We start from the raw sequence: 20,747 nt of genomic DNA on the forward strand, positions 1-20,747 counted from the left end.
ATTCCTACTTCCCAAAGACGCTGCTCCTCTTCCTCCACCTTACTGGCCCTCAGTGGTAAACGACTGAATGCGTCAGCATTGAAAAGCTTCTCCGCTAATCGATACTCAATTTCATAGTCATATGCCTATAACAAGACAGTCCAACGCATCATCCGTGGTTATAGCACCTGGGGAATGGGACTGGCATGGTGCAACAGTCCAAGAGAGGTTTGTGACCGGTCGCAATATTGAAATGCCCCCCAGACAGAAACTGATGTTACTTCTTTATGCCAAAGCGGGTGGTGAGCGCTTCTCGGGTTGTTAGGGCATAATTCAGTTCTGCCGCGCACACTGTTCTCGATGCATATGCAACCGGTCTCTCGCTGCCATCTTCACCCACATAACTTAACACAGCACCCAGTCCATACTGGGACTCGTCACAGACCAGCACTAGAGGTCTGTTGACATCATAATGCACAAGAACATGTGATAACTGTAGCAGATATTTTGCCTGGCGAAATGCGTCTGCCTCGGCTACCGTCCAACGCCACTCGCGACCCTTGTCCAACAGCCGGTACAGTGGCTCCAAGGCATGAGCTGCTCCTTTAAGAAACTTGTAAAAGAGCTCTCAAAAAGGCTTGAAGTTCCCTTTTCCATGTCGGCTCCGGGGCCTCGTGAATAGCACGCACCTTGTCTTCTGTCGGATGCACACCTGCTGAATTCACGCTGAATCCCAAGTAACACACTTCCTCAACACAAAATTGACATTTGTCAAATTTCAGTCGCAGGTTGCGACACGGATTCTTTTGAGCACCTCTTGCAAACGAGCATGGTGCTGTGCCTCATCCCATCCACCGATCAAGATGTCCTCCACGAACACAAGAACACCATCAATTTCATGCAGCAGTTCTTCCATGTACCTCTGAAGAATAGCCACTGCCAGGCCAAATTGACGACGGGTTACGCGGAACCGTCCTCGATGTGTTGTAACCGTCAACAAGTCAGCTGTTTCTTCATCAACAGCCTTCTGTTGATACGCGCTTGTCCAAGGTCTAGACTTGAAAACTTCGAGCAACCAGCCAGCCTGGCAAACAGCTTCTCTGGTGTCGGCAGAGGATACGTCTCGAACTACACTACACGATTGACTGTGCTCTTGCAGTCTTGCAGATCCTTATCGATCCATTATTTTTGATAACTGAAATGACAGGTCTTGTCCACTTCGAGTGCCGTACAGGCTGGAAAATGCCTTGGCTCACCAACCTGTCCAGTGCTGCGTCAACCTTCGGTCTCATTGCAAACGGTACTTGTCGTCGCTTCAGAAATCGCGGCGTAGCTACAGGCTTCACCTCTATGCGTACAGGAGGCCGTTTGCTTGTTCCAAATTCCAGGGTCAAAGACTGAAGAATACTTCTTGAGCGAGGCCATTGTTCCCCTACTTCCAGTTCTACTCGGCTCGCACACATTGTGAATGCCACTCATACTTATTCCCAAGGACTTGAACCAGTCTCGACCCACAAGTCCGATACTAGCACCCTTAACCTCCACCAATCGCGGGCGATGTTCCTGCGCCTTAAATTTCACCGTCACAGTCAGTTCCCCCAATACTCGTATTTCCTTGTTATTGCGAGCTCGGGGATGAAGACTACTTGGGCGCGACGCCCTTTTCGATATTCGCAGCGTCCGCATAGTCCGGTCATTGATGACTGAACACATTGCACCGGAGTTCACCTCCATCACTAGGGCACTTCCGTTGACGCGCACATCCACTCTCACGGCTGGCTCCTCACCAGACAGCACGAACACGTCGTACACGTCCGACGCAGCGTTCTTGTGACGGCCTCCATTCGCCCATTTTCTGGTGGGAGAGTTGGGTTCAGCCGAAGCGCGAGCTGCCGCCTTCTTCCTGCATGATGCAGGAAGAAGGCGCTAAGTGACACTGCACATTACTGAATGGGCAACTGCTTGGCGAATGCGCACCCTTGCAGCGGAAACATGCGCTTGTGCTCCCAGGTGAACCAGCCTGCTTCTGGGTACCCTCCTTGGCTGTCACTGGCGCAGAGACCTTCGTAACACATGGGTTGAAACGCTTCCCGCTCAAGCTACAAACTTCAGATGACGTGGCACGGCCACGAATTTGCTCGGTCTGTCGCTGCGCAGATTCCATTGCAATGGCTTTCTCCTGAGCTGTCGGAAACGTAAGCTCCGGGTTCGCCAGTGACCGACGCTGAAGAGTCTGGCTTCGCACGCCACACACCAGCCAGTCGCGAACCATGTCGTCGAGCGACGCACCGAAATCAGAATGTTCAGTGAGACGTCGCAGTTCTGCGATGTAGTTAGCACTTGACTCACCGGGCTGCTGCCGACGCCTGCCAAATTGAAACGCTGTACTGTCACCGATGGTTACGGCGTGAAGCGGTTTTAGAGACGCCTGAGGATCTCATCGTAGGCCACCGCCGACGGCGCATCCGGATAACGAAGGGAGCGAACGATGGCATACGTTGCTGGGCTGCAAACGCGGCAGAGCGTTGCTCACTTCTCGTTACTGTCGATGTCGTTTGCCTGAAAGAAAATTTTGAGGCCCTCCAAATACAAGGGCCATACCAAATACAAGGGTATAATCCGTCGGAACGAATTCCCCGATCGTGCCCAGCGGAGCTGCCATTGTTGCCACCGCCAACCGCTTCGGCTAGCCCTACGCCTAATCAGGCCTAAATTTCGATCCTCGTCGCCAAATATGTTACAACCTCTATTGCCAGAGGCAGGCTGCAGACTGCCTTCACGTGACACATGGTAACACAGGGTTGCTTGGCCCTAAGATTGTCACACTATAGCAGATTTGACGCCACATATATGGACAGCATGTGAGTAAGAGTTGCAGTGAACTACCGCCCAGGAACGCTGATGATGAGTGTTTGAGGTCCACATCGGAGAATGACGAAACACAGCAGAAAAATACACACTTCGGTTGCAGTAGTCGAGGGTATCGCAGCTGTCGCACAGCAGCCTGTCAAGTGATCACCACACGCGACAATCCAGCGATTTCCATCAGATGACCGCGGGAAAGGACCTAGAACGTCGATGTGCACTTGCTCAAAGGGAGTGCTTGGGGGTAGCACTGGAGTCCCAGCAGAGTACAGCTGTTTACGATCGGCAGCGATGCTTGCGGTAGCGATGCATTATTATTATTATTATTATTATTATTATTATTATTATTATTTATGGAAACACAAGTACACAGCGGAAACAGGCAGGGGGCAACCTGGCAACTGCCACCGAGAGGAGCACAACGCCTGCCTACTCTTTCGGGAAGAGGGAATGAACACAGGAGAAGAGGAGAAGATATAAACAAAGAAATAGGAAAGAAAATAGGAAATGTAGAAATGACAGAGACACCGACAAAAGAAAGTAGGAACACGGAACAAATGTCTATAAACGGGAGGCCAAATCAGTTTTCTGCATTAAAGTAAGCAAGCCTCTATGAGCCTGGTCGCATTTGGCCGCACTTCCTCTCGGAAACAGGCAATTGTCCAGGGTTTGATGCCTTTCATCAACAGTAGATACAAATCAGCATCGAGGCAAACTATTTCACACACTAGATCAGACCTTTCGTAGCGCGGGCCTGTTTTGTAGCGCCGTGAAAGGGCGTTCTTCAAGCTTCGCACCCAAAATAACTCAAGTGTGTGTACTCCTGTACTGGACCATCAGAATTAGAGTGAAGCAGGAAAAAAAACCATAACTCACGGTAGGCGGCCACAACGCCAACCCCAAGGACCAAGGCAGCTGCAGCCACAGCGATCATGCAGAAATTCCACTTCTGTGGCTGCTCCTCGAGAGGCACCTCCCTGTGATGAGTAGAGTACGCACACACTAGTTGTCCATCGACTCGCAGGTACTTTGTGAAATCCGAGCCCATCATGTACAAAGTGGTATGCTGAACAAGAGGGATGTTTACACTTGCTGCATCGTCATCCAGCGTCACTCGGCGGTTTTCCATCAAGATAGCTTGAACGGCTGCGATGCTTTCAGGTATCATAACGAGGAACATCAACAAAGGAAATCAAATTGTCTGCGAATTAGTGACTTCATTCGTAGTCTTCCCGTAGTAACACATGCATCACCATATCGGTCCTTCATTCTATAGCGAATTTAGACAGGGTTCATACCATCACTATGCATAAATCGAATAACAGAACGATGTTTCTCCCTGGCGAAGGTCTCATGGAGGGGACTCATTTTTCCGCAATTCGTGTGCCAGTATTCTTGCACCTGTTGGGTGGTCCTACATAGTAAACATCGGAGGCACTGTTAGGAACATGTCTGCAACGTACAAGCTACTGACGTCATTTTTCACTCATTTCTTAGACATTTGTAGTTTTTATTTGGCTGACCTTCGTATAAGATATCACAAAACACAACTTTTTTATGACAGTTGTAGTATTCAGTTTTCAAGCTGATTTTATTAGTGCCTTTTTCGCGATATAGGCTGCAGAAAACCAAGTTGCTGCTAACACATAGATTCTCGATCACGTCCCTATGGTTACAACATTTTTAAGCATTAAAAGAACATTAATGTTAAGCTTTGAAAGTGTAATGTTCAGCTTCTCAAAGGGCAATTAATATAGGCATTTAGGACTACTGTTGTTGTGGACGCAATAAAACAAGGGCAATCAAAAGAGCGGTAAAAATGCTCGCAACTACGTAGGTCGGCTCTGAAAATATGAGGAGACGGACTGAGCTATAGAATACAATCAAGAACTTAGAACAAAAATGCAAAGAAATCTCAACCAGTGTCGACGCTATAGAACACAAGGTTTCGTACATGGTGTATATATACGTACGTGTGCTGAAACTGCGGCATTAAAGATGATACAATTTTCATAATTGCATGATATTTTCAATAATTTTCTTCGTTGCACAGCTAAAGACAACGTTTTTTTTCCAGGCCTTCTATTGCTTTATTTTATGGGAATTGTTTTTTTTTCCTTTGCTATTTTATTTCTTGCGCGTAGGCGTCGATGTTGTCTTCTTTCGCGGTGGTGCAAATTGAGACACCCTTTCTTTTTGCTAACAGGGCAGGTGCACCCATACCGGTGATAGTCCAGTCTCCGAAGCAATCTGTGTAGTTTCGACTATATTAGCGCGAAAGACACTCATACCATAAGGTTTCACACTTGGTAGTGTATTCCGGCTTCTGGTTTCGTTGAGACTTACACATTAATGCCTATTTCGACTAGCTAGGGCACTCTGGAGGAGCGAAAATGCCAGAAATATACCCATATCTCACGAATGCCAAGCTGTTTTGAAGTCGCACAAAAAAACATGCATTCTGAAATGACCGTTCCGGCAAATATGGTAACACTTGAACGCAAGCTTTATAAATGTGAATTTTGTAGGTTTATGCAATGGTTACACAAACACATAAAAATCAATTTGGTGTAGTAGAGCTACTTGTACATGACCTATGCAACGCGTCAGCGTATGCAAAGTTCATGCTTATGCAGCGTATTGGTCCCAACATTAATGTGAAGCCAAGATCTTGTGCTGTACTCTTACCAATCTTAGCTGAAATGCAAGCTCCAGTTCACGTTAGTGCACTAGGAGAAGTCAGTGATATCAAGAGTATGAAGGCTATGTTTGTCGAGTAAGAGTGGTGAGGACAGTTTTATCTTGAAAGAAGTATGACGTGAGCGACATGTGTAATGTGAACTAATATACGGAATTCTTTACTTCATTCCTGAGTTCATGGCCTACTCGAAACTAACGCATGCGCACACGTTCTTGTGCAGACATGGTATAGGGTGCACGTGATATCCGACTCGCAAGCAGGCATCTGTTTGGCAAGCACCGCAAGAGCCCAGGTAAGGAAAGTATGGTAAGGTTTCCTAAGACACCTTTGCTTTAAAAAGCTGGCAATTGCACGCAAACTTAAAGAATATTGTGGCTAGAATGCACAAGCCGATAGATTACAACTGTAGGAAATACCTAGGCTGGGGGGGTCTGGAAGTCAGCGCCAGTCCAATAAGGCAATACGGGGGTAACAAAAAAAGAAAGGAAGTGGTTAACCGATAGCACTGCACTTTAGGACAGACTAAGGCAACGTCACAAATTTTCACCTAGCCTTCTGCGCACTTTCTTTTTCTGTTCGCTAAAACAAAAAAGACGCAAGAACAAGATAAAATTCTTGAAGGGACTACGATATTGTTGGCACCGCGCTTCGGACGCGTAATATATCGAAAAGCCAACATTAGCGTTTACTTATCCTGCAATATTGAACGTTTTTTAGATGTAAAAAATGATTGATCCCTGTATAGAAGAATTTGGACATAACAAGAAAGAGGAACATGTCTATTTAAAAGCAGAAGCAGCTTTGTTCCGCAATCGCAAATTCAAGTCCAATAATTCGCGCAGTTATTTATTATTACAAGTTCCACTCGAAGCGCGAAGAAATTCCAGTAATCTCGACTGGTGATCGGTTGACGCTTCTATCCACCTTAAATCCAAGTGCTTTAATAGGTGTACGCTGTCTACAGGTCACACCATGGGTCAATATGCAAAGAGCGCGGCAAAGAACAGACACTTCGCGGTATATGCCGGAAAATTTACGTGGTGATGGTTTTGTGGCGTGCGTATATGCCACAGATTTTAAGTTAAGCTTCTCAGAAGACACTTTCGCTTTAGATAAAACACGTTAATCACTAGTCATGAACCCGAATATATTCCGAGGTGTTCTTTGAGGCCATAAATTTCTGGAACAAAAATAACCTCTAGTTATATTTGTCAAATGCATTATGTATTGCTGAATGCATAAACGCAGTTTCTAGAAGAGAGGCAATCTATATCAGAAGTAGGTTACCTTATGTGTTTGAAAAGCAGCGTAAAGTTCCATCTACGTCGTTGAAGCCAATACTGCACGAATTCCAGTACACGAAAAGCAGCAACTGTGGCACAGGACTCCTTTATAAGTTAAGTTGATCTGCTTCCGATTTCAAAAGCTGTACTTCAAATTTAACGTATGTAAAAGAACACCCTACTCTATGTCAATTAAGGCCAAACAGAATTCCAACGTCCTGTTTACACCTTATATATACACACACAAACACACACACACACACACACACATATATATATATATATATATATATATATATATATATATATATATACTACATATACATATATATATATATATGTATATGTAGTCATATAATGAGAAGCCAACAAACACTGACGCCAAGTACAACATAGGGGAAATTGCATGTGCTTAATAAATGAAATAAAGTAATGATAAATTAATGGCGATTAATGTGGATGAAAAAACAACTTGCCGCAGGTGGGAACCGAACCCACAACCTTCGCATGTCGCGTGCGATGCTCTACCAATTGAGCTACCACGGCGGCGTTTCCCCATCCACTTTCTTGGGTATTTATGTGTACTAGTAGAACCCTGGGAGTGCTAGCCAGCGCCCCCACTCACAGACCTTGGCGGCGGACGTGGAACGTCTTTTTTGCCGCAGGCGTCACGAGAACGTGATCTTTTTCGGGTGAAGGCAACTGGTCAATAGACCCACATATGCTACCTGAAGGCACCAATGTTGCCGGATTCGAGACCCTCGTTATGTAATAAACGAGAAGAAAGGGGGTTAACCGAGGGGCCCGATATTTATTAGTCATATAATGAGAAGCCAACAAACACTGACACCAAGTACAACATAGGGGAAATTGAATGTGCTTAATAAATGAAATAAAGTAATGATAAATTAATGGAAATTAAAGTGGATGAAAAAACAACTTGCCGCAGGTGGGAACCGAACCCACAACCTTCGCATGTCGCGTGCGATGCTCTACCAATTGAGCTACCGCGGCGGCGTTTCCCCATCCACTTTCTTGGGTATTTATGTGTACTAGTAAAACCCTGGGAGTGTTAGCCAGCGCCCCCACTGACAGACATTGGCGGCGGACGTGGAACGTCTTTTTTGCCGCAGGCGTCACGAGAACGTGATCTTTTTCGGGTGAAGGAAACTGGTCAATAGACCCACATATGCTACCTGAAGGCATCAATGTTGCCGGATTCGAGACCCTCGTTATGTAATAAACGAGAAGAAAGGGGGTTAACCGAGGGGCCCGATATTTATTAGTCATATAATGAGAAGCCAACAAACACTGACACCAAGTATAACATAGGGGAAATTGCATGTGCTTAATAAATGAAATAAAGTAATGATAAATTAATGGAAATTAAAGTGGATGAAAAAACAACTTGCCGCAGGTGGGAACCGAACCCACAACCTTCGCATGTCGCGTGCGATGCACTACCAATTGAGCTACCGCGGCGGCGTTTCCCCATCCACTTTCTTGGGTATTTATGTGTACTAGCAGAAACCTGGGAGTGTTAGCCAGCGCCCCCACTCACAGACCTTCGCGGCGGACGCGGAACGTCTTTTTTGCCGCGGGCTTCGCATGTAGCGAAGGTTGTGGGTTCGGTTCCCACCTGCGGCAAGTTGTTTTTTCATCCACTTTAATTTCCATTAATTTATCATTACTTTATTTCATTTAATAAGCACATGCAATTTCCCCTATGTTGTACTTGGTGTCAGTGTTTGTTGGCTTCTCATTATATGACTAATAAATATCGGGTCCCTCGGTTAACCCCCTTTCTTCTCGTTTATTACATAACGAGGGTCTCGAATCCGGAAACATTGATGCCTTCAGGTAGCATATGTGGGTTTATTGACCAGTTGCCTTCACCCGAAAAAGATCACGTTCTCGTGACGCCTGCGGCAAAAAAGACGTTCCACGTTCGCCGCCAAGGTCTGTGAGTGGGGGCGCTGGCTAACACTCCCAGGGTTCTACTAGTACACATAAATACCCAAGAAAGTGGATGGGGAAACGCCGCCGCGGTAGCTCAATTGGTAGAGCATTGCACGCGACATGCGGAGGTCGTAGGTTCGGTTCCCACCTGCGGCAAGTTGTTTTTTCATCCACTTTAATTTCCATTAATTTATCATTACTTTATTTCATTTATTAAGCACATGCAATTTCCCCTATGTTGTACTTGGTGTCAGTGTTTGTTGGCTTCTCATTATATGACTAATAAATATCGGGCCCCTAGGTTAACCCCCTTTCTTCTCGTTTATTACATAACGAGGGTCTCGAATCCGGCAACATTGATGCCTTCAGGTAGCATATGTGGGTTTATTGACCAGTTGCCTTCACCCGAAAAAGATCACGTTCTCGTGACGCCTGCGGCAAAAAAGACGTTCCACGTCCGCCGCCAAGGTCTGTGAGTGGGGGCGCTGGCTAACACCCCCAGCGTTCAACTAGTACACATAAATACCCAAGAAAGTGGATGGGGAAACGCCGCCGCGGTAGCTCAATTGGTAGAGCATCACACGCAACATGCGAAGGTTGTGGGTTCGGTTCCCACCTGCGGCAAGTTGGTTTTTCATCCACTTTATTTCCATTAATTTATCATTACTTTATTTCATTTATTAAGCACATGCAATTTCCCCTATGTTGTACTTGGTGTCAGTGTTTGTTGGCTTCTCATTATATGACTAATAAATATCGGGCCCGTCGGTTAACCCCCTTTCTTCTCGTTTATATATATATGTATATATATATATATATATATATATATATATATATATATATATATATATATATATATATATATACATTGTTACGGTATCCGGAGAGGGTTAAGGAGGGATTTTAATGATCGCCGAGGCACGGAGACCGTGGCAATCGTGGGAGCAAAGATTCCCGTGTTATGCACTGGCTGGGAGCCTTTGTAACATTCCTCCTTTCCCAGACAAATCCCTTCTGGCGAGTCACTCCTGCTTCCTGCTTGTGAACTGTTTCAGCCGGGCAACACGCTGTCTTCAGTCTTGCGTAAACAGCGGCCATCAGAAGTGAGACACGCAATTGTGTAGTTCACCTCGCTTAAACAATCGAGGATAATGAACGGCCCAACATAGTGGGCAACTAGGTTTTGGCTAAAGTCACGTCTGCGTATTGGAGTCCATATCCACACGAGGCTTCCGGGAACTAGGTAACCTGTTGGTGGTGACTGTCGTAGCGTGTTTTAGAGTGGCCTTGCGCTGCCAAGGTATGTACACGAGCATGTCGAGAAACCTCTTCTCCGCGATAGAAAAATCGTCATGGATGACAAAAGAAAAGATAATATGTGCCGCGTATGACGAGGTCCGGAACCGTAGAGAGGGCCGGAACCGGTCGTTTCGTGTTACGCACAGTTCAAAGCGCACTTCACGAACAGTAATACATCATGCCAGTTAGTATGGTCCGAACAACATAAATTGATAGTATATTGATCAATGTTCGCTTTGCGCACTTGGTGACACCATTAATTTGTGAATGGTAAGCTGTAGAGTGTGCGAACTTGTAGGCACACGAAATAACACAGTAATTCTTCCATACTCTTGGCAATAAATTGACCACCATGGTCTCTGATTATCACGCGAGAAGGGTCGTGTCGAAGTGTGATTGAATGTAGCATAAAATCAGAAACCTGGGCTGCAGTGATGGAGCATAGCGCGGCCGTCTCGCAATACCGCGTCAGGTAGGCAGCACACACAGATACCCACCGTTTGCTTCCTGAAGAGTTAACAGATAACAGTTAACACCAGTGAACAGTTAACAGTTCACACCGACAATCTTCCGTCGATGTTAATGTGCTCTGACGTTTCATTATACTCGGATGATACGGCTTTACTTCTTGTTGGGGACACAATCGAAGAACTGCTGGGCAAAACAAACTCAGAACTCGGTCGTGCCATGAAAAGGCTCATAAGAAATTAACTTATACTTAACATCGACAAAACCAATTTTGTAGTCTTCCATTCCAGGAGACATGAAGCGAACTGTGACTCCCTGACTATATTTTGAATAATACCCAGTTCAACAGACTATGCCGCTATAGGTATCTATGGGTCGCTCACAAATACATTTCGTGCACTTTTCAGAAAGTTGCTTACCCGTCCGTGCGAAGTGCAATGCAAGTACTGGATGCCCTTAATCTGGTGCTTGCAACTCTCGTGTAAGTCCCATAGCTCAACCACAGCCTCCTATTCGCGTAACGACCGCTGACCCTTTGATCGTCCGAGATGGGATCAACGCAAGTTGCCAGTTATGGAAGTCCACTTTTGTGTCACGATGCTTCACTGCACACGCGGTCATTACTTCCTTCTCTTTCCTTCTTTCTATTCCTTCTTTACCTCTCCCCCAGTGCCGGTTAGCAAACCGGACGCTCGTCTGGTTGACCTCCCTGCCTTTCCTTTATTTGCTCTTTCTCTGTCTCTCCCTCTCTTTCTTGTTTTGAATCAGATATGCATCGGAAATATCAAATTGGTAAGGTATGTTCCAAATTAGCCTATGGTTATCATGTATTGTTAAAAGGCCATCAATGTTCTGTCCTGGAAGTTTAACGAATATTTTGCATTAATACAGTCACGTGTATTATTGTTTAGAATCTTGGGGAAATACGTACAAAGCCTATATAGAACTTGTCATCGGTCTTCAAACATGGGCGCTACGAAAAGTTACCTTTCCTAAACATACTGCTCGAAGTAAACCTGCGTTTCAATTTCTTCGTGTTCTGCCGTTCAGTTAGGCAACCAAAGTAAAACTTGCTCAGGCGGGTAATGCCATACTAAGTTTAATTATCTGCTACCCATCATAATATTAAATTTTCTGGAGCAAAACACGAATGCAGCCACTAACAACTGTGTTAACTTACCACCACGTCACATTGTATATGGACAGAGACTCGTAGAGTTCAAGGCTGCTATATTATGGAACGCAGTCCAACACAATGTAAACACTAGCCAAAATCTTGTACAACGCTTAGAAAACTTATTTCATGAATGCTGACAGTGTCTGTTTATTTCTATTTCTGTTTCCATAACATCGCCTTTTGTTTATCTTATAGTTTCGCTGTAAATTGTTTGAATATCGTGTGTTTAAGTTGTCTTATAATATAACTACGCTGTTCTTATGTCTTCTTGTTATCGCACCCCAAACTAGCCGCCAAGGCTACGAGTCCAAACACTAGATTGTATTGTCTGCATGCAATATATCAAATGAAGAAGAAAGAAAGCGCAGAAACGGTCAAAATTAGGCTGATGGCGACTTCTTCAATCTGGGAATTGGGGTGCTTTAGTGGCTGCAGGTGACAGACCAGAGGTGACGTAGGTCGCTTGTAGCGTTCTTTGGTATCGTTCATTCATTCTTTGGAATCATTCTTTGGTACGACTGTACCAACGAACGATTGGTACGAGTGTTCACCGTCCCCTCAGTTTGCGGTCCCTAAAGAACGGTTGGTACGCGTGTTCGCGCGGTCCCTAAGTGACCATAGGTCGGGTCATCGTGCATAACGCATTAACAGTTGTGTGAAGAGACTCTGGAACAACCAGTAGGAAGCGGGCGCCCATTGTTGATAAGTTCCTCTTATAAAGAAGACCATCACGGACGCAAAATCGGCCTTCCATTAGAGGTCCTTGCGTGGCAGAGAAACAAAATGTTCGAGCTTGGGTCTTAGCGCTCCTCGGCGGCGAATGTCAAGGCATTGGGAAAGTCAGGCGACAGGGAATCGATAAGGTGGTCAAAGTTGTCGCCTTCGCAATCTGTCGTACCTAGTGGCTTCCTAGAAAGGCAATCCGCGACAGCTTGTGGACGGGCACTCTTGTACGAAATAGTGAACACATATTCTTGTACACGAAGGGGCCATCGCACGAGGTGACCACATGGGCCCGAAGATTAACGAGCCAGCACAGAGAATCGTCATCTTTGACGATGGTGAACGGGTGACAATAAAGGTACGAGTGAGGCCGCTGCACGGCAAATACTACTGTTAGGCAGTCTTGTTTGGTCACAGTGTAGTTGAGTTCAGGCTTGCTTAAAGTATGGCTTGCGTACGCGACGACATGTTCGTTGTTCTTTAAGCGCTGAACGAGGAGGGCACGGAAGCCGACCCCACTGGCGTCTGTGTGAATTTCTGTTGGAGACGAAGGATCGAAGTGCCGGAGTATTGGCTATGAAGTTAACAAGAACTTCAGTTATCGAAAACTGTTTTCACATTCGGGGGTCCAACGAAACGGAGTGTTCTCACGCAGAAAATTCATCATAAGTATGAGCAGAGCCCTACGAAGCTATGAAGCTGTTTGACAGATTAAGGTTGCTCGAATGATTCAACGGCTGCCGCCTTGTGTGGGTCGGGTTTAATGTCATCTTTAGTAACTAGATGTCCAAATGCTACTGTTTCGCGCTCGCCAAAATGGCATTCGTTTTAAAATTCAACTCAAGACCGACCTTTTAGATACAGTTGTGTACAATAGCAAGATGGGTGTTGTGCTTCTCAAATGTTTGTCCAAAAATTATATCATCAATGTAGCCCATACATATCTGCCATCTCAAACCGCACAGAATTGTGTCCATGAATCTTTCGAATGTCTCCGGCGCATTGCACAATCCAAACGGCATGACGTTGGATTCGTACAACCCGTCAGGCGTAACGAATACCGTCTTTTCCTTGTCAGCTCGGTGCCTCGCAATTCGCCGATAACCTGTTCTCTCACCCAGGGAATAAAAGTAGGAAGTGGAATGCAGGCAGTCAATGGCGCTATAAATACCGGGCAGTGGGTAGGCGTCTTTCTTGATAACGGAATTCATTCATACAAAGCAGAATCTTCACGTACCATGTCTTCTTCTTAAGAATAACGGAAGAGGCCCAGGACTTGCCAATTGTTGAGTTAATTCCTTTCCTAGCATCTCTAGGAAGTCCTCATTGATTATGTTGCACACTCACGGTGCCACTCTGTAACGCTTTTGCAGTATGAGATGCGCCAAAGCGGTGTTGATCCGACGACGTATTCGAGACGCTGGAATAAAAGGCATTATGCTGCTTTTTGAAGAGTTGAATACTTCCGACTGTATGGAGAGAGCGCGCAGGAGTGTATGACGTTCGCTTTCACTAAGTGACTTCCTGATCATTTGTAACAGTTGTGAATCTTTTGAATCTTGGGAGCGTAGATGTCCACCCTCAGGTTAAGCATGAACAACCACAACCAGCGTCGAAGAGATTTCGGGTTTGCATACAGCAAGTTTCATGCCACGAGGCAACACTGCAAGGCTCTATTGAACTGTTAAGTGTCCACACACTTGTTCGTCCTTCAACTAGAGGCACCACGCAACGGAGAACTCAAGTGTTCTTTTTTCACGCAAGTCAATTGCTTCCAGCGTGGCATCGAACATTGCAAGGACGTTACAAGAACAGGTTACTGGAACGCACAAAGGAGAAATCGGGAATGACCATGTCCTCGCAGACAATAAAGATGCATTCATCAAGGAAAATTTCTCCAAGAGCGCACCTGGGAAACTGCCGTGGACGGAAAGGCGCCCACTTCTACATCATTTGTAGATTGTGTAATAACTGTGAATTCCGTGGGAAACACTTTGCCGCACAAAAACACGTCCACTGCACAGACTCCCTCAGGACACAACGCATCACCGCTCACACCACGGAATGTCGCACCACGGCTTAGACAAAACATCACTTTTAGTTCAAGAAGGTTCTTAAATTTACCACTTATCACAGAAATTGTTGCGCCTGTATCTACAACTGCCATCGTGGCTACGCCATCAACAAGTAAAAGTTCATAACGGGTGGTTGAGAGGCTGCAAAGACATGAGCAAAGGCAACCGCTGGTGTATGAAAAATGGTAGTGGGGAAATTCCGATGTGTGACCTGGGGTGCCACAGCTGTAGCATACCCAGAGAGGTCGAGACACCTGCAGCAGCTCGGAGTAACCAGGCCTTTAAGGCATTGAATAGCAGTATCGCTCTTCATGGGTACGGTAGCGAGCCGACGTTCTTTGTGATAAACGAGGCGAGAGAAAATGCCGTTCGTAATTGGAAGGTGGCCGATATGAGTGCCCACATCGCAGTCTTCCCTGGTAATTGTCGACACCTGATGCATCAACTGCTATTCACCATGGAGCCGGAGCAGCCGGCGTTCGGACGCGTTCTGTTTCTACTGCATAGTTGTCCTGAAAATCCTTGGGAAATAAGATATTTGCTGAGACCGTAGTAATTCTATCACAATCTGCCGTATTTTCGACTAGAGGTCATTAGGTGACATTCTGCCGACACTGGCCACTGCAGGGGTGTGGCTAGGACAAAGTATTCAGAATTAAATGAGGCATGTGTATGCTGCAGCAAAATTCGGAGATCACTCAACTTATCCTAATGAAATGCGAAGGGATTCACCCAACGAGGGCAGTACGTAACCTACAACTTCCAGAAGCACTTGGATTTAAGGTAGACAGAATGATCAACTGGTCAACAGTCGAGATAAGCAAGAGGCGTTTGCAGTATTGATGAGAAAAGAAGCAGGGAAGAGACTAATACAACCGGATCCATTACCCCCATAGACAGCGGTAAAATGTAGATTATAGTTATGTATAAAGGAATGTTAAAAGAAGAAAAAACATTGATAGCATGCATGAGTAACTAAAGAGGCCAGGTGACGATTTGTCTCCGCCTCGTTTCAAAGGGGATGCCAATAAATCATCACCATCATCATCACCATCATCATCACCATCAACTGCCGCAGTGGCGGCGCCGGACGTGTGGGGGGAACGAAAAGAACCACAAAGCTCGCCTTCGTGCATCTGCGGCTGCATGGTAATGAGAAAGTAAACCCTTATTGCGGATAGAATTATATCTAACTGCATCACGCATTTATGGGCATGTTGCGTCTGAAACCATGATGTGTTCAACGTGTGCCTCGTGCTCGATAGTAGTATGCAAACGAGCTTAACAAATGGCTTGGTATAACTGTATGTGTGTGTGTGTGTGCGTGTCTCTGTGTGTGCGTGCGTGTGTCTGCGTGTGTGTGTGTGTGTGCGTGAGTGTGTGTGTGTGTGTGTGTTTATTTATACTGGGGTTCCAACTCTTTCTGCACTCGCACAAAGGTTCACTATATCTAGATGCCAACTCGTTGGATCTTCTGAAAGTCAATTGTTCTTTTGTTTCGTTTTCGATATGTGATATTAGTGAGCCTAGGGTAAGCACTTGTGAAACTGTATTTTAACTCAGCTTAAGTGATTCTTTTTGTAAAAGCAGTAAGAGAACGTTATTTCGAAAGCATTCGAGCCTTGTTACTTACTTTTCTTCGGCCATCTGCGAGTCTGTTAAAAGATACAATGAATATTTTTACAAAAACTCGTAGCGCTCACAAGGTATTCAGGAGTTTTGTAGAAAACACTTAAGTAGGGCATTTGTCACATAGGGCAATTCTAGTCCTTCTAATATACTTTTTGAAGAGGCTGCCAATATTGCCACGTAAAGAATAAACGCGTAATGAAATGACCAACAAATTTTACTAATGTGTATTAAATATCATCTTCACAACTGTTATTGAGATTAATGAATTCCAGCCAGTGAAATCTTAAATCATATATACTTGGAAAGAAGTCTGAGAATCATACTTGTTTTGAAATATAAGCAGTGAAACTTGTGGCACAAAATGCGCTGTCGTTGTACTTTTATGGAAAGATCGTTTTAAGTTCCTGAGCAGACGAATAGTTGGAACGCAAAATTATTTCGTCACGCAATTCAAGGATGAATATCTCAAAGTGTTTTCATCCTCACAAATCATTCCAAGTTGATACACAATGTGAACTCGAACGCTAGAATTCTCAAACTGTGATATGAACAGAAAGTGAGAGAGGCATAAAGGAGAGGTGCCTCGACCTGCACTGTAATATGCACAGTAAAGATATTAGCTAAAGTCTTCAATAGTAAAATTTTGGTAAACAGAAAATTATGCTCAATGATTCCGCATGGAAAAACTATCCGCTCTGTTGAGCAACACAGTCTAGAGGTTAGAACTGTTTCACATTGTCACAGGCAATATTCAAAACAACCGGTCAGCCTGAAACAAAGAAAGTAGCAGTTTCGCCCGAACAACCGAGCATTATTACGAACAATATTGGAGAGCTGTACGAGGTAAACTTGGTAGTTTTATCAGCTGCAAACATTTGCTTTCTAGCTAAATTATTAAGCACGTTGTCACCCGAAAGCTAGCCAAAAAGAACACATCTCACTCGACGACCCAGGACACTCACAGTCAGAATGCTGGCGTAATGAATTGCGGCACCAGCGGCGAGTGAAGTGTCCTTCGTGCTGCCTCTCGCTTCACTGAGACCCAGGCGCGTAAGAAAACAGCGCATGCGAAGCTATCACCTATTTCGGGTCGCCTAGTCCTAGGACCCACCACTGATTACGTTCAAGAGACGGAGCTCACGCTGCCGCATTCAGCCGCCACAGCCGGAGTAGACAGGGAGACGCGACGTTGCTCGTCCCCATTCTCCTAATAGCGCGGGAACATCTCCCCGCCGCCCCCCTTGCGCAGTGAGAAGAAGACGCGCACCCTTCCCGCTTTCCTCCCTTGCACACGAGAGAAGACGCCGCCGCATCAAGCCGCGATCCTTCTCGACTCACGCTAACAAACTTTCCCTCCCACCTACAGCATACGGCGCGCGGTGGCTATGTTATTTATACAGAACATCAGGGCCACACCGACGGTAACGAGCACGACGTCAATTCACCTGGAGTTTGCACATAGTCGCTATCCCAACAAGAGGCCTCGTATATCCAGAGGAAATTTCTCGCAACTGTTGATCAACCTCAACATACTTAAATCAATATGGTCATTGTATCTTAGGGTACTTCATGCTAAGACAGGAGACCTGATAGTGCTTACGACGATTCAATAAATGAGCTACTGAAGTACTCTTGACCGAATAAGCAAAGGGATCGCGTTATGAGGACGGATATGCAAGCTTTATTTGATACAAGTTTTAAAAGTAAGAAATGATATCATTTTGTGAATGTTTGGCTAAGTATACAACTGGAAAGTGCGATATGCGCAATGTAATACTACACGCCTTCCTTCATTCCGCATAACTACGTTCTGTTCTTTTCATTGCGTCCTTTCATTGTGAACAAAGACAGTAAGCCGGACAAGCATGACTTTTGCGGGAAAAGGGAGCCCTTCAGTGATCAACAGGGGTCAGACTTGGTATTTCGCAGTAAGGTGCTGATGTCTCCACAAAAGTACTTAGGGTGAAAGCAGTTCCCTATGCTGAAACATTAACGGCAGCATGAGATACTCTGATTTGACCATTGGTAATGAAGAATGAGAGAACGCATTTTTAACGTTGTATTTAACTTCTTTACAAGACGCCTATACATTACACGAATGTCATTCTGTAACAACCCAAGCCGTTATGCTAACGTTGCGTTTCTTTAAGGAAACCACTGATACAGATAAGCTGCAACACTTACCTTGAACGGGCACAGTTTGGGTTTGTCTGGTGACAAACGTTACGGCTCAACCCTCTACGCGGCATAAGCCATGAATGAAGGAGTAGAAGTGACAAAAAAAGAAAACCACATATAAATTTCTAAGTCAATATGCGAGTGAGGTAAAATAATCGTTTCCACAGTATTATTAGGTGTATTATTAAACTAGACGCTGCAAATTGATGATCTGCATTATTATTACTAATTACTAATGAATTATAATTGTGCGCGATTGCAGCAACCATGATGGGCGTCTTCTTTCAGCGCACCTCACATCCCTGAGATTTCTCATATTGACCTAATTGAAAGAAGCTCTCTTCACTGTCACCTAAAGAGCCTGTCAAACATTTACTGCTACCCTCACCTTAATGCTGCATAATTCGTCAACGTTGTCCGGTATGTCCTTATGGATTAGGAATCATAATCCGTATTACTTCTTATCTGGGATACCTCTATAGCAGAGGACATGGCCGTTAGTCAGCACTGTATAAGCTTCACGAGTTCTTCTCGCCTCACTAAGGCCAATGATATCCCAAACAATGTCTGATAGTTCCTCAAAGAGTCCTGCTAAGCTAGCCTCACTCGACAGAGTTCGCCTTTAAAGGTTGGCAGGGTCAGTTTCTATTGGTGGCCTATCCGAGTAAAGCGATTCTTAGCACTCTCTGCATCGTTACAAGTCCGACCGCCACCTTGGTTAGGGCTCCGCCACTGCTGGAGACTGAGGGCCATTGGCTGATCGAATGAGTCATGTGGAAGTTACTGAACTAATTGAATTTGTCAAAATAAAATACTTGAGAAAAATTGTAAAATACGACTTACTCACAACTTGCAGCCTACCATTTACACGCAACTTATTTACGCGCGCCTGCGCGCGCGCATCTCGGAGGCCACGGAGTGGCACATACGGTTCCTTGCAACACCTCCAGATCAGGCTCGCCTCCGCCACATCACGGACCACGCAAGAGGCTGCGTTTTTATGGGAAAGCTCACCTTCATGCATAGCGCCAGCAATTCCCGGTAAACATTATGGTTACACAAGCTGCAGTTGCCAGGAAGAGTGAGAAACAGTCAGATATCTTTGAAAGCAATCACGCTCCACTCCTAAAGGCAACGCTTAAGCACCCCCCCCCCCCCAATTTGTCGACTCTCCGTTGGGTATGTGCCCTTGGAATCGACGCAACATAGCCGCTTGTCTTTGCACGTCATCGTCGTCGTCCACTCCTTCACTTCGCATACCATGATGCATAAAAGCACATATGGGAACTCCGTGGACACTATAACCCCTGCTAATATTGCGCAACAACCTGACTTACATGATCAATTTAATGGGCCTCCTCCTTCTCACACTACTTCAATCTAAAATGGGACAATATTTGTCCCAGTGGAAGCTTTACATTACATTAAAAAAGCCGATTTCTTTCTCAATATATAATCGAAAGCAGCATTCTTCAAGTAAACAGCTTTTATTTTTCTTCCAAAAAAACATAACAGCAATACCACACTAACTCCACACATTTTATACCCTGGTCTACGCTTAATATGGGGCACAGCGAATGTACCGACTCTACGTCAGTTGCTTCTCATGCACTGTTCAGAGTCGGATCACCGCGTTAATAACGCGCGCGGAGCGTCACTGTTACCACTGACGAAGCGCAAAAAGGGTGATAAGGTATGGCAACGGATGTGGGGGGCATTACCACGAGATCATTGCCAAGGAATGCGACGACTACAGTAAACAAAAAGTAATCAGATAATGATGGTCGCACTCACGCAAATTGTAGGCATTTCATGCAAAAAGTACAACAGGAAATGTTCTGTAGAACGAGTGTTCTTATCATTGCATGTCCTAGAAAGAATGGAGGGTACCCTGTTCACATCATGTTATTTTTTATCTCACTCCGACACGTTGCTGTGTCGGCACTCCCCACTTACTATAGGCTTTCCTTTAGCACCCAAGCAGTCAGTGACCTTATTTTTCGTAGTTCAGTAAAAAAGCGTAAATAATAGTGAGGACGTTGGGCTAATTCACTACGGCTACGTTTTCTGTTTCTTTTCTTTTTTTTGCTGCATTGGTTACCTCACATCATTTAGAGCAGCGTTAACGCATACTAAATTGCGATAAAATAGCTCAACATTTCAAAAAAAGCTCGGATAATTTGCAATAACGCCATATGTTTCTACTAAACCGCCCTTGCGGAACATTAAACGCGTGCCATTAGTATAAAGCTCGCTGTTTTAAGTTTCTGTCTAGCCAATTTGCTTTTAAGGACCGGCTGTACAATGGTACATAAATATTCGCCACCATGGCTATTTCACCACATCTCTTCTATATTTGTACCTATGTTGTGCGCTTCCTAAGTAATAAGTTATCAATACGTACCTGA

General features: G+C 45.1%; 1 protein-coding gene and 1 non-coding gene across 2 annotated transcripts in view; one reads left to right on the top strand and one right to left on the bottom strand.

The window, feature by feature from the left end:
• LOC135903519 (uncharacterized) overlaps positions 1 to 18,399 on the bottom strand; it is a 75,837-nt gene extending 57,438 nt beyond the window's left edge. The window contains exons 1-3 of the mRNA XM_070521412.1: positions 18,346 to 18,399; positions 16,163 to 16,184; positions 3,721 to 3,821 (exon numbers count right to left, since the gene is read on the bottom strand). Coding sequence (XP_070377513.1) covers positions 3,721 to 3,821; positions 16,163 to 16,176 — 115 coding nt within the window. The 5' untranslated portion in view covers positions 16,177 to 16,184; positions 18,346 to 18,399. The remainder of the gene's footprint in view (positions 1 to 3,720; positions 3,822 to 16,162; positions 16,185 to 18,345) is intronic.
• On the top strand, positions 9,339 to 9,411 carry TRNAL-CAA (transfer RNA leucine (anticodon CAA)). The gene has a single exon. It is a non-coding gene; the product is annotated as a tRNA-Leu (tRNA).
• Positions 18,400 to 20,747: the final 2,348 nt, after the last annotated feature.

Source organism: Dermacentor albipictus, chromosome 7 (genome assembly GCF_038994185.2).
Source record: "Dermacentor albipictus isolate Rhodes 1998 colony chromosome 7, USDA_Dalb.pri_finalv2, whole genome shotgun sequence".
Lineage (NCBI taxonomy): Eukaryota > Metazoa > Arthropoda > Arachnida > Ixodida > Ixodidae > Dermacentor > Dermacentor albipictus.